The following is a 15165-nucleotide window of genomic DNA, read 5'->3' as shown; positions in this document are numbered from 1 at the left end:
CAGTGAAGTTTACTATTACGACGTCTCGCAACCTCTAACACTTGGCGGTGGGAACAAGAAGAACAAGACCCACAGCCTTGTTCGGGGTCGTGGGAAGTAACAATTCGAAACACTAAACTAGCCTACTATACAAAAAACACTTGGACCATTGAATCTGAGTCGTGACATTCGCCGGTGGAATTAGTCACGGCTCATTCCTTATTTGTTACGAGGCCTATCATAAACAAAACTAAGCTAAACTGAACTAATCTAAACCAGACGATTATAAAAACCCACAAACCAAGGATCTGGGCCTAGTTTCGAACCATATTAAAGCAATTGAAGTTCCTCATGATTTAACTGACAACCTTTTGATTTTCATGTGGGTACTATTACTAATCAGCTGTCCAGTTATCAATCCAATACGAAAATGCAAGATTATCACTCACAATCAACCGGGGTAGGGAATGGGCATACGGGAGGGACGATGGCTAAAGGTGTGGTGACGTCATATCTATAGTGGCTAATGTCTTATCTTGAGGCAACACGATTACCGTAACGAAACGAAGTCATTCCAGCGGCGTTCGTGGCACAGTTGGTAGCGCATCGTACTAGTCTACAGGGTCTCGAGTTCGAAACCCGTCGCGGATATCAATTATTGACAAAGATTTTGCTATATTTGATTTTTATCTTATATCTTTTTTATATTATCAGCAAGTTTGGTTGTTTAGGTTAAGTTATGACAGTTTAATTTTAAAATACAAAATTTAAAATTGATTAAAAAAAATATAAGTAAACATTCATTTCATTTTTATCTTATATAATTTTTATATTATCAGCAAGTTTAGTTGGTTAGAATAGGTTATGACAGTTTAATTTTATAATTAAAAAGTCAATTTTATAACTAAAAGTTATAAAATTAACTTAATTTAAATTTTTCAACTTAGTGGTTCTAGCGGCGAGCGCTGACACTATGTTAGCCATCGTCCCTCCCGTGTGTCCCACTGATCAGAGTAGCCAATGCACACACTGTCTACAAAGTACACATATCACCAACGGTCATTAAAATGATCGAATGCAGTAAAATATTCTCATCATTGAATACTTGGAGATTCATATGTATATGTACGTTCATTGGCTACTAATGACCAATGGCATAGGTGTGCTATTCCCACATATTCTGACGTCACTTGGATTGCAAACAAAATATCACCTGATTGTAACTGTCAAATGTGTATATGTATTTGTTTTAAATTTGGTTGTTATTATTTTTATTATTATAAAAACAATAACAATCAAATCAAAACAAATACATACTAATGTGACAGTTACAATAATATCTTTTGTTTGCAATCCAAGTGACGTCAGAATATGTGGGAATAGCACACCTATGTTTTTCCTTCCACCATGAGACTAACCAACACATGGGACTATGTTTAATCTATGGCTATGGCTAATTCAAATCGTCCAGTCTATCAATTTGATCACATGTCGTTGTTTTATACAATGTTAGTAAACAAACATAAATACTCCTAAACATTTGCATTTAATTCAAAATTGTGTTGTTTCGGTTTCAAAATCATCAATGGAATTGATACTTGGATTATTTACTTTATATTTTCAAACAATAGTCGTATTTAACCAAAATGTAGCCGGGGAAACAAATGGAGAACAGACCCAAACTTTATCAACAGGAACCGACCATTCTAACGATGAAACACATCTATTAAATACCAACCGAAGTACTGATGGCAATTTTACTAAAGATGTTAAGGATATGCACATTGGTTATGCTCTGGAGAGAACTCAAGATGTACCAGTAACAAATTCTACAAGTCTAGAGAACACAAAATTAGCGCATTTTAAAGTCAACAAGACAAAAAAGATTGTCTTCAACCAAATTAAGATTCCTAGCAAAGTCGTTGAAGACGGAGTTACAACGACATCTAAAAATGATATGCATAAAGCAACATTTGAACCAGACGTCATCCAAGCAGAACCCGAAGGGTCTTTCAATAATGGTCAAAACCTAGATATCGCTATGCATCGCTCAGACGTTGGGCACACGGAAGACACTGAATTCAACGTCACCCAAACAGAAGGTTTGCAGAGTAAGCTAACTGCATATTTTAACGAAGGTGAAAATTTGAACAATTTGACTCATCCCACTGAAAAATGTCAATTCGACAACAAAAAAGAACAGAAAATCTTGCACGACTCACAGGTTGACAGTGAAAACAGTGAATACCTAGACACTTTCGACTGGAGAAGAAGAGAAGATTCTTACAACCTGACAGAACCAGAGCAATACCCGTATTCTGTGCTCCTCATCAGTCGAGGCGCACGTACGTGCACAGGTTCGATCATAACTGAGGAATGGGTCTTGACAGCGGCACATTGCCTCCATGAGGGTGATGATTTTATAGTATATGCCGGGGGTCACTCGATGGAGGAGTTAACCAAATTCGTAAATGGAAGCGGCCCCTTTCCTCCAACAGGCCAGGTGCTCCGATCCTCTAGTTTTATAATTCATCCTCGGTATGAGGGAGGAGATTTTGACGTGGGGCTGATCAAAGTGAAGGGGAAGTTCAACTTTACGCAGGCTGTGAGCTCGATACAGCTGACCACGACACCTTGGATGGAGAGTTACCATGGATATACGACGTGTGTTTTTACGGGATTTGGTGTTGTTCAGATGGGAGAGGAGAACAAGGACGATGACTACAGGAAGACGACTCGTCTGGAGATTAAAAGCCCTTGCCTCTGCTCGTTCTATCTGCGCATGCTATTAGGATCAGAGTCGGTGAGTAAGTGTGTGGGTCTAGTGTAGTCTTAGGGTAAATGTAAATGGTATACGAAAGTCCACATTTAATTTAGTAAATATTTCTTAATGATATATTTTGGAAGTGGCATTGTTGATGTAGTTTAAAGTTTAAAAGTCTGTCACTGATAGTTTTGAAATAATTAAGCTTATTCTGTTTCATTGGGCACTTTTGAAGAGTACTTTCACGTTGACTGCGCGTGCCGACTTTAGTCGGCGTCGCCAGCGCTCCCAGGACGGCACCAGACCAACAGAAATATATTGAGTCAGTGTGAGCTTAGCCTCAGACGGAGACGTTATAATCGTTGCCAGCCTGCCAGCTTAGAATGCGAGCTTTACTTTGGTGTAGGTTGGTACTAAAATTTCCCGTAAAATCCTGTCTGGCAATGCTTTTGTCCCGGTTTCGGGTACTTTCTCTTCAACCCACATTACAAAGACACTGGATACGGATCCATGCAGTACTGCTACCTTTGGGTGTTTCAGTGAACTACATCCACTCTCGGGGTAACGCAGCACAGTCACCACTGCTCTTTTGTGATTCGTCAGACTGAAATATTTGAATGCCAATTGCGTTCGCTGATTCGGTTGCGCGCCGGGGCTTCGCCCGCCACTGGGGAGCGCCTGTAAAGTCGGCGCGCGCAGTCAACGTGTTAAGTAGGCCGATAGATAAAAGACCTTATAAAACAACTCTTTTACTTTTGAAATTGTAAGCTTCGTAGAGTTTGTAAAATGGTTCAATATTTTATTCATAACATTGTTAATAAAACGTTTTGACTCGTTACAACTGACTTTGGCAATACGTTTCACAGCTGAGTTATGATAAAATTTTTTTTAAATTTATTTGAGACCGGTTAAGATAATGTAACTTGAAATCGCATTTATTCAAAATTCGATATTAAACCTTTGCGAAGTCTGTTAAGATATTTGGGAATGTCGGGTTACATTTACTTACGTTTAGATTATAACGTACAGTAAACATATAACCACTATATTTTGCAGATGCTTCCTTTAGTTTAGTATTATAACAAAAAATTACAAATCACACTGTAATTTTTACCCTTAAAAGAATATATAAAAATAGTCAATATCAACGCATTTAAGCATCATTTCAAAACAGGAAACAGTAAAATCGGCTCGTTCTGAAGATTAGTCCATTTCAATATCATAAGATAGTCAGATGGATATCTAATGGTCGAACATCGTGCCACTCATCTCCATTCATACTTGGCTTAAAATACCTACTTTATATGGTCGCCATTTAATAGAAAGTATTAAAGTATAAAACTATAATAGTCAATGGTTGAACGAAATTGATAATAGTAATTTTTGACAGTACAAATTTGTTTTTCGTCATACTGCAGCAAAAACAGCCGTTTTAATGCATGCGTTGCGGGTCAAAAGTAGCAGTTTTGTTCATCGTTTATAGCTCCAAGGGAGTAAGAATCAGCAGTATGTATCGATGTTTTATCGATTGTAGATAATTGTTTCTGTATTGTAAAAAGTTCGAAGTATCGATGGTATAATGTACACTAGCATACAGTCGTAATGACGAAACGATTGCATCATTTACTAAACAGCTGCTTGTTTCCATTGCGGTAGCAAATTGAATTTAAAACAAGCTGGAAGTGGTTTTGAGAGGTCAAGTTTTAAATTATTAAAACTATTTCAGTTTTTTTTACATAGTTTGTTTAACTAATGGTGCGTTATGACGATAAATAGTTCATCACAAGGGCAAAAGGTGTCTTTTAACTCTCGCTTATTTTCCAGCGTTTAGGCCCTGACGATGAAATATCCTATTAACAAAAAAAAAGGTAAAAGGGTGAAAAATTCCAAGTTCAACATGAAAGTCATATGGTCGTTGTTATTGTTTTTTAATTAAAGTGAAAACAATTTGGCCAAATCTTGAAATTCTTTGTTACAAATTTTATGTTTTAAAATGTGCCGTAAATATTGGTTGCCAATTTACGAATTTTAAATAAATCCTGCGTGTTTTACTCTTAACTCTCACTCTCTGTGATCATGCTTTATGTAGTTGTTAGGAGCAACAAGGCGCGGACGAGCACGCACCGTCGAGTTGCCCGTCCAAGCGCGTTGCAACCTGCACTCGCGACCTTTGCACTGATATCTGGAAAATTCCTACCGTCACAGGAGGGTATATAAAGGGCTCCTGGGTACGGTGGTGAGACAGTCAAGACCCAGCACTCGTACGCTGCGGGTTAGGCGAGTGTAGCAGTACATGCTGCACCGCTAACACGGAGTAAGGTAAGTTTAAGGGAAACGTGTGCAATAGTATATATTGCACCGCTCGGGGTTGGAATAGGCGTTAGGGATTTCGGCCCGCGTTTATTTTACCCAACGACGATATTCGGCCATCGAGGCACTAACTTAAGCGAACGGTAGGGAAACGTGTGCAATAGTTATATATTGCACCGCTCGGGGTTAGAATAGGCGTTAGGGATTTCGGCCCGCGGTTATTTTACCCAACGACGGCTTTCGGCCATCGAGGCATTATCCGGCTCGAAGGACCAAATTTATTCCCGATCGATTACTAGGTCTGTGATAGCTGTGATGAAAAGAGTTGTATTGGAGTAAGCTTTTGCTTAACTCGCACTCATTTCTGAGCTTAGACTTAGTATTTACTTTAAATCGAACCTTGGACGAAATTACCCACGCTTCGACTGTTTTATACGGCAAACTTTATTCGTGAGGTACGTTTTTCGATACCCCGGTAATTTTAACCTCACACGACCGAGAAAACCCCAGAGGATAAGAAGATTAATCTGAAGAAAGCATTGATGAAGAATATTTCGGCAAAATATACATCACAAAAATGTACATGCATGACAGTCAAAACTACATTGCTAGCTCTTTACAAAATGATATATATTTATAAAAAACTAATATGTAAAAAACAGAATCACTTAAAATATGTTATTTATATTTATTGTAAGCCTGTTTAAAAATTATAGTTTATTTGTTAGCTAACATTGAAAGTGTTGAGGAGATATAGAAAAATCAAATGTTTCCTTTGGAGGTAGGATGTTTATACTGACTTGTTTCATTAGGAAACATTTATTTAAGTTATATATAACATTCTTCAATGTTATATATATTCATTATATTCTATATTCATTATATTCTTCGATTTCATCAGGACTTTCTTGGTTTTCACGTACACACGGTACTCTCATGTAAACAAAATCATTGACTGGTAGTTGGTGTAGCGCTTCATCGCTAATGGTTATGTCAAAATAGAATGGGTTATTTGCCTTCAGCCAAATAAGTGCTTGCTGTAGTTTTTCACGTCGAACTTCGAAATCGATACACCTTGACGTTGGACAGTGATGACTTTTAAGTTTTCGGGCAGTGTAGGTAAGACAGATGCTATTTCATTAATATCTTGCTCAACATTAATGAGGTTACTAATAAAAGGTTAAATACCTGTAGTACTTGTCCGTGATCCTGTGTTTTAGGCCAGCGACCCAGGTTTCGAACCTAAAGGTTCATTTTCAAGCTGATACCATGGTTAAACTCCTTCTAAACACATAAATCCTCTTCATAACTGTGGAGAGTCGTTGAAGACACGAACACGAACACGAAAACACAAACCTGTAACAAAATTTGCCAATTAAAATAATACTGGTACGGTAGTGTGCGTGGTGTAGCCGGCAAAAGATGAGTCATGACTGGGCAGTGGGCACGCGTACGCGTCGATGTCGGAGCGTGACGTTTGTGCCCCCTCCCACTCCCGTTGTCGTCAGATCCTCGCATCACATTGACACTGCCATCTATCATATCTATTGCTGTATTGTAGATTAAATTTTACTCGAAGGATAATTTTTCATTGAGCAAATGGGTAGGACTGTTTTTAGATGATCGGTATATTTCGAACTCTTCGATGGTGTTCATATGTTTGCCTTTTCTGCAATAATGCAATATGTCCAGATTGGTATTAATGTCGGTGTAATTATGGTTTGTGTCAATCAAATGATTTGCGAAGGCAGATTTAGTAGATTTTTTAGGCAGGTGTTCTTTAAATGTTTGCGTAAACGAACGAGCTGTTTGTCCAATGTAGTAACTCGGACAGTCATTGCATTTAATTTTATAAATTCCTGTCTTATCAAAATTAGCAGTGTTTTGTACAATTCGGGGTTTTAGGAGATAAGATAGTTTATTTGACGTTTTAAATGAGATTTTAAAATTGTTTTTGGTCATTTCAGATTTAAGGCTATTGTTCAAAACTGTGCCATACTCAGTGGAAACGTATTTCTGTTTCTCTTTTAACAACTTAGGCCTACTTTCATTTTTATATTTAGTTACTCTCTTGTCTATGATGGAGCTTTTATATCCACTAGATACTGCTATGTGTTTTATGGTGTTAAGTTCCTCGTTATAACTGTCTTGATTAAGAGGTAGAGAAATAAGTCGATGAACAAAACTATTATATGCAGCCACTTTTTGACTGTACGGATGATGGGTTGAAGAATGTATCGTTTGGTCAGTTGTGGTTGGTTTCCTGTAGATATTGAAAGTGAAATTGTTGGGATGTTTTGTTATTGTTACGTCAAGGAAATTTAGCTTGTTGTTGTTCTCTTCCTCTAAGGTAAACTTTAAATTCTTATGGATGGAATTAAGATATGAGTTGAGGATATTGAGCTGTCTTATGTTACCATTGAAGAGAAGGAACGTGTCATCAACGTAGCGGCAGTAGAATATTATCTTATCTTTCTGGCGGTTCTTATCAGACCATAGGTGTTCTACTTCGATTTTGTTTAAAAATAAATCAGTTAGTACACTGGACAAAGGTGATCCCATGGCCATGCCTTCATTCTGGATGTAATATTCATTATCAAACATAAAATAGTTCTGTTTTAATACCGCTTCGGTTAAGGTTAACAATTCATCTTTAGCGTGATCTGATAATGTGGAGTTTTTATCAAGATTATTCCTTAGAATATTTATTGTTTCGTTGATTGGAACATTAGTGAACAGGTTAACAATGTCAAAGGAGGCCATATTGTATCGTGGGTTGTAATTGATTTTTGACAGCTTGTCGACTAACTCTATAGTGTTTTTAATGGAATGGCTATTCTCTAACTTAGTTTCTCTACGAATGATTTTGTCGAGAGTCTTAGCTATTTTATAAGCGGGCGAAGGGGTGAAGTTAACTTAAGGCCTGATCGGGATATTAGTCTTATGGATCTTCGGCAAACCACGTAATATTGGTGCTTGTGGTTTTGTCACTTTTAAGTATTTTATTTCATCTGCAGTTAAAAGGTTGGTGCTGAGAGAAATGATTTTGTTTATGTCCTTTGAAAACGAGGAAGTAGGGTCATGGCTTAAAAGTTCGATGTTGTTATCGTTGATGAAATTGTGGACTTTGTTGACATAATCATCCTTGGTTAAGATAACAATACAAGATAACAATACCCTTTATCCGCTTTGGTGATAACTGCGTTGTTTTCTTGTAGATTATTTTTGATTGAAGCAGCCGTAAACGACAAGTTCTTATATTTTGCGGTATATTTATTTCTTGGAACAGGGTTTTTTAAAACGTTCTTAATTTTATTTTGATCTACATTTACATTGATTTACATTGATGATCTGCATGGCCACTCCTCGTACCTTCCCTCCACAGACCAAACCTCCACCAGAATATCCGGGACACACGCCGTAGTCCAGCTTGGGTGTGATACAGAGGTACCTGCTGGCCTACAACATACAGCAGACGGATCACAGTTTGCTGTATCCCATCTTGATGATCTGCATGGCCACTCCTCGTACCTTCCCTCCACAGACCAAACCTCCACCAGAACATCCGGGACACACGCTGTAGTCCAGCTTGGGTGTGATACAGAGGTACCTGCTGGCCTACAACATACAGCAGACGGATCACAGTTTGCTGTATCCCATCTTGATGATCTGCATGGCCACTCCTCGTACCTTCCCTCCACAGACCAAACCTCCACCAGAATATCCGGGACACACGCCGTAGTCCAGCTTGGGTGTGATACAGAGGTACCTGCTGGCCTACAACATACAGCAGACGGGTCACAGTTTGCTGTATCCCATCTTGATTATCTGCATGACCACTCCTCGTACCTTCCCTCCACAGACCAAACCTCCACCAGAATATCCGGGACACACGCCGTAGTCCAGCTTGGGTGTGATACAGAGGTACCTGCTGGCCTGCAACAGACAGCAGACGGGTCACAGTTTGCTGTATCCCATCTTGATTATCTGCATGACCACTCCTCGTACTTTCCCTCCTCAGACCAAATCTCCACCAGAAGCTCGAGGACACACACCGTAGTCCAGCTTGGGCGCTCTTCACCGGTTGCGCCGTTTCTGGAAGCAGGCCTTCGCCACTTGCGTAGTCTTCGAATTCCTGGAGAGAGTTCCCGCCAGCGTAGTCAATAACTCCGTCCACTTCGTCCAGACAGTGCGCCGCCGTCAACACCCACTCTTCTGATATAATCGTTCCTGTACAGATGCCCTGCTCGTCTTTCCCATTCTTAACTAGTATCAGAAGCACAGATAAGTCGAAGAAGTCTTCAGCATACGTTAATTTGTACTCGCCCTTCTCCTCCTTTTCCTGTTTCTTTTTCTTCTTTACTTTTAACACTTTTACATCGTATTTTTCTCCGTAGTTTTCTTCAGGACTAGTTTGGAAGACTGAGTTTTGTTTATTTATCGTTCTCTTTACTTTGTGTTTGTCACGAGTTTTATTTTTAGGCCTAAAGTGGTCTGGTGGCTTGACATTTATTATATAACTAACTTTATTTAATGACGGGTTCACTTTAACATGTAGATTATATACTGGATGTCCATAAAGTCCTTGGAAATCGTCCTTATTCCTGCATTCGTCCTCCTTGTCAAGCCTTACCTTCTCGTTTTCCGATACATTTTGAACACGATAACCTCTTTTATTTTCCCAGCGTGCTCAACTTGCATATTCGATCTTTGTAGATATAACTGATACGACCCGTCGACAACAAAGTTCGTCTCCGCTTTAAACACAAAATATTCCTTTGATTTAAATTAAGTATTTATACTCGACGAAATAATAAATATACCATTGGGTTCAAATTATATTTATTATTTACAAAAATAAAAACTATCTCCTTAAGTGGAATAACATTTTCTTCTAAACAAAATAAAATCGTCTTCTAAATAAAATAAAATCGTCTTTCGAATTAAAATAACGTCCTTCTAAAAATAAAACCCTTACAGTCGATATAAAATCTTGAATCGACCATAAATTAGACAAGGCATTGTTACAGTCATGAAAGAACATCATTTTTAAAGCTGTAGTTTTCGTACTCGAGTTCTGGGCTGTGTTCAGACATAATTGTATAGATTTCCTAGATCTTCATCCCAATTACAATGTTCATCATGGTAAAAACAACGCAGTTATGTCGAAAAATCCCTGATGTATCGTTCAGATTTGTTCCCAGATGGCCTATAAGCCGCGATGCGCCGATGCTGTATGTAATTTCTAAACAAGTAACTGTTCATTTCTTGTGATACAACATATTTAGCGTTGTCTGACACCAAAATACGAGGATACGAAAAGTTTGAAAATGTATAGTTGAATTTCATTATTATCTCCCGTGAAGTGCAATTTCTCAGCGCATGGAGCATGGATAATTTTTTATTAAACTCCGAAACAATAGCCTCATGATCAGTGTTCAATTGAAATGTATGTAAATTTTCCACTCTTAATTTAAGATGACTCAATTTCGCATCTAATTTAGCTACTGACAGATTGCTAACCACACTCTCACACTGTTCAATTAACAGTTCCAAAGCGCTTATTTTAATCTCAATAAGATCTATTTCATCTTGAAGATTAATTTTGTCTTTCAAATTAGCTAAATCTGGTTTGATGTTAATACATTCACGATATTGTTTCCGCAAAGCCTGGACGTTATCAATCATAATAGTTACTCCTCTTATCAGGAGTTCATATCTTAACTCATCCTTACTTAAGTAGTTCAAGTTGTACTTAGCCATATTCAGGTTGATTTTTAAAGTGATAATCCACTATTGATACTGACTATATGATCGGCTCTCTCAATAAAATAAAAATAACGTAAAATACTGAATAAGATAAATAAAATTGTTTAACACGAGGCAAGAGGTTATGATTGGCAAGTATTTAAAAATATTATGATTGTCTTACAGATAAACTAAATCTTTGTTAGAATCTGTTAAACATTTAATACTTCTGATTGATATAAAGGATATTTTACAATGGATGTGCAAGGATAATTATAATTACAACTTTTTACAATAGATCTGATCACATTTTCGAACGGCCTCCCCTATTTCCGTTCTCTACTTAAAAAAAAAAAAAAAAAAAAAACTATGTCGAGATTGATTTGTACAACAAGGGCTACCAACCTACCAACTTATATTAGCAACAATAGATAGGCAATAGATTAGCAACAATTAGTTCAATGATTATAACTTAATTATATGTTTCCTACTGTAACAAATCAGTATATGTTGTCTGTTGCAGACCACCGGAAGGTACCTCTGTTCCAAGCCCAAGCTGGACTACGGCTTGTGTCCCGGAGATTCTGGTGGAGGTTTGGTCTGTGGAGGGAAGTTACGAGGATTGACCATGATGATAGTCAGGATAGACGACACCAAGAACTGTGATATGTCTACTATTGGTCGCATGCAATGCGGAGCCATGACTACTCTCAGTGTGTTTCAGGTGAGCGTTTAGTCTCATCATAGAAACATAGATATAACATAGGCTAGGCGTCAACCGAGGAGACTGTAGTCTTGGCCTAACCACTGAGGATGCCTCTTCAAAATAAGGACCAAGGTTTCTGCAGCGATCTCCAACTGACGACTTGATTGATGCTGATCACTATGGATTCTGATAACGCCGGCCTTATGAAGCTACTCGCTTACTAATTTACCTATTGGATTCAACGTTTTAAGTTTTTGGGAAATTCTCATATAGGGATTAAGCTATTACCTTAGGTCTCATGGTAAAACCTGGACACGGGACCGATTTATTTTTTTCGTTTTGGGGTCCCCAGAGGCCAAAAACACCATCCGTTCAAATTAATTTATATATATATATATATATGTGTGTGTGTGGGGAGGGGTGTGTGGGGGTGTGTGTGTCTCTGTGTGTGTGTCTGTGTGTGTCCGTTAGCACGTGTTCTCGTTTTTAACCCTAAAAACGTTAAATTTTGGAATTTCTTTCCCAACTATTTTGTAGATCCTTTGTTTGAAGTTCATTGTTGGTGATGTTGAGTTAATGTTGTTCAAAGGTTTATTGCGGACATTTTGATTTATGGTTTACTTCACATTTGACCATCGTGATGGAAAATGTCCGCAATAAACCTTTGAACAACATTTTGTAAAGCTTAAAAAAGAAATAATTCAGTATAATGAAGCATTGTTGTATGCCTAATGGTTACGGAGAAAATTAAAAAAATTGCAAATTTAAAATTCCTATGTTATTCTTATGAAGAAAATTAAAACCATAGTAGTTTACATGTTTATGGATACATGTTGATCAAATTTGGCAAATTTATTTATTTCATCCTGTACTATTGATGTTTGGTAAAAAAAACACTGTTTACCTTCCCCAGCAGCAAACCTGAGCCCTTGCTAAATCTAATGTCATTTAAACCGGGAATAAATACCGGGTGTCCACAAATTCTTGGGCTGATAATAATAACCGCATGGTATGAAAACGAGTGATAGTACGATAAAGATTTATTTACAGATATAAAAGGTAGCTTCTTAAGATTTTATAACTATGTCCAAACGTAACACAACTCTACGTGTGCGCCTCAGGTGGCCTGCAGATTTTCTAGACGTCTTTTCAGTTTGTCCCAGTTTAGTCAGCATATCCCTGGTTACAGACGCCACAGAATTCCTGAATCCCTCCCGCAAGTGTGTGTAAATTATGAACCGGGGAAGAATAGACAGTGTCCTTGCCAAATGGGTACAACAAGAAACACATGGGGGTTACAACGGGGGAACGAGGTGGCCATTTGGACGGGCCATCACGCCCGATCCAGCGACCGGGGAAGTGAAGATTTTAAAAATCCCTCACACATTTAGCCCAATGAGGCGGAGCACCGTCTTGCTGGAAAATTATCATAGGTTGCAGTTATTATAATAGAGGGACTGCATACAACCCCAACAAGTAAACAAACCCATTTACATTTTCTTTCGCAAAGAAAAATTATGCAAATGGATAGTCGATGAACTGCTATAGGGGATTGGGTTTCGTGAAACAAAAAAACAAACTGTGATATCCGATGTCTCTTTTAAACTCACAATTTTTTATTTGTTATTATATTGAATCATAACTGTATTGTTGTCAATCAACTGTGTTTAGGTGTTACCAATTTCATTAAATAAAACTTGATTAAATTCCCTTCAAAACAAGGCATAGGGTTAAGTGTGGCGCTAATGGTTTTCGTACAGCAAAGCTATTAGATCAGACAAGACTTTGTGGACACCCGGTATATCTTATTAAGAAAATATTTTAGTGAATATGTAATCAGACAAGTTGAAATTCGCTTAGTTTGCAGGTTTGCTGTGGCGGGGGTATTAGGAATTTTTGTTTTTTCCCTGTCTAAAGCTGCGCGCGCACTACGGCGGCACGGCACGGACGGGCGGGCGGCACGGCAATTTTTAAAAGTTAATAACATTGAATGTCATATGAGTGCGCCCACTACGGCGGTACGGCCGGCAACGGACGTTCGGCAGCTTCCGCCGTTTGTTAAAAAGTCCGGGAGACAGAACTCCAGGACATTTCCGAGCTGCCGTGACGCCCGTACCGCCCGTACCGACCGGGAGCACTGCACACCGACCGGGCGGGCGGCACGGGACATCCGCCATTCTCAACTGATCTCTGTCAAAGTAGTAGTGTTTTCGTGTGTTGTAAACATAGATGTTAGTAAGTTGATTTTTCTCGTTGAGAAATATCCGAAACTGTACAACATGCGACATCCGGAATATTTTAATAACGTCCGGCGTGACAATATATAGGCAGAAATATGATCTATTATGAAACAATCAGGTAAGTTTTACACATAATCCTTCTACAAGATCAGGAAACAAGGTGTGGAACTCTCCAAAACTTTTCCTGTTTATGTGGTGTATATAAAATCTTTGCTTGCACCTTCTTGTCTCCTCTTCCTCTGCTAAAATTAAACCTACTATCACCACTTTATCTACATCCATCTTTACTCACAATTTTTAGCTCGCAGACTGTCAACTGTCCTAAATTGCGGATGTCCCGTCCCGTCCGTCCGTGCCGTGCCGCCCTAGTGCGCGCACCCCCTCTTAAAAATGCCGTCCGTGCCGTACCGCCCGTCCGTGCCGTGCCGCCGTAGTGCGCGCGTAGCTTTATATTTTATAGAGCTGGGTAGCTTATCGGTTATATTGCTCGCGTATTAACCAGACGATCGGTAGTTCATCCCAGAGAAAAGTCAGTAGCGTTGTGATGGTTCTAATCGGGATACTGCTGTCCGTTATTCCTACTGTAATCCTAGGTCACTGTTTTCTGGCACAATTGAAGTTTGGTTCATTTGAATTTATCTTAAAATACAATACCTTTGAATTTATTATGCCCTAAATGACATGTTAATGTAAATCTCGCTAAGAAGTCAACCTTGATAAGAAATCGTATATGATAATCCCTAGAGGCTTGCTATAGAGGTTCTACTGCACCTTCTATAATGACATTTATTCCAGTCCCATATTGATTATGTTTCAGGATATCTGTCCATTTCTTCCATGGATCAATGAGCACACGAACGTCTTCAATGGAACGAAAATCTCGAAGAAATGTAAATATAGTGGATCAGCACGAACTAATAACTCCTATGGTTTATTATTTATTAATATCTTATTGATTGTTTTAATAAATTCATTTCTCAGGTAATGTGCTGTTTTATTTATTTACTTAACTAGAAGTAGGCTACGCTTATTCTGCGCGTAACGGCAATGTCATTTGTATGGGCAAATCAACCAAATCTCAGTCAACAACAGTCCTAACTTCTTGTCGATTAATTAACCAAAGTCATTGGTAATACACGTAATGGATTTCCAACAGTTGTCAATAGGAGGGAAATCCATCGTTCCTGTACAAAACGTCTTTTGATTAATTGAAGCCTATTTCCTTATTTGTTATGAGGCCTATCATAAAGAAAACTAAGCTAAACTGAACTAATCTAAACCAGACGATTATAAAAACCCACAAACCAAGGATATCTGGGCCTAGTTTCGATCCATTTTAAAGCAATTGAAGTTCCTCATGATTTAACTGACAACCTTTTGATTTTCATGCGAGTACTATTACTAATCAGCTGTCCAGT

The 15165-nt window shown here is 38.3% G+C and overlaps 1 protein-coding gene across 1 annotated transcript; it reads left to right on the top strand.

The window, feature by feature from the left end:
- Positions 1 to 1504: 1504 nt before the first annotated feature.
- Positions 1505 to 14732, top strand: LOC128994789 (uncharacterized). Its single transcript, XM_054419557.1, has 3 exons — positions 1505 to 2782; positions 11325 to 11525; positions 14565 to 14732. The coding sequence occupies exons 1-3, from the start codon at positions 1565 to 1567 to the stop codon at positions 14730 to 14732; spliced, it is 1587 nt and encodes a 528-aa protein (XP_054275532.1). The 5' UTR covers positions 1505 to 1564.
- Positions 14733 to 15165: the final 433 nt, after the last annotated feature.

The sequence above is a fragment of the Macrosteles quadrilineatus genome, unplaced genomic scaffold (genome assembly GCF_028750875.1).
Source record: "Macrosteles quadrilineatus isolate MER2022 unplaced genomic scaffold, UCM_ALF_1.0 Scaffold_5__1_contigs__length_97177068, whole genome shotgun sequence".
Lineage (NCBI taxonomy): Eukaryota > Metazoa > Arthropoda > Insecta > Hemiptera > Cicadellidae > Macrosteles > Macrosteles quadrilineatus.
The sequence above is the reverse complement of the archived record's forward strand: the minus strand, read 5'-3'. Positions and strand labels throughout refer to the sequence as shown.

Coding starts and splice junctions, on each gene's coding strand:
- LOC128994789 (XM_054419557.1), top strand. CDS start 1,565: ATGGAATTGATACTTGGATTATTTACTTTATATTTTCAAACAATAGTC. Junction 2,783..11,324: donor TGCTATTAGGATCAGAGTCG/GTGAGTAAGTGT, acceptor TGTCTGTTGCAG/ACCACCGGAAGGTACCTCTG. Junction 11,526..14,564: donor CTACTCTCAGTGTGTTTCAG/GTGAGCGTTTAG, acceptor ATTATGTTTCAG/GATATCTGTCCATTTCTTCC.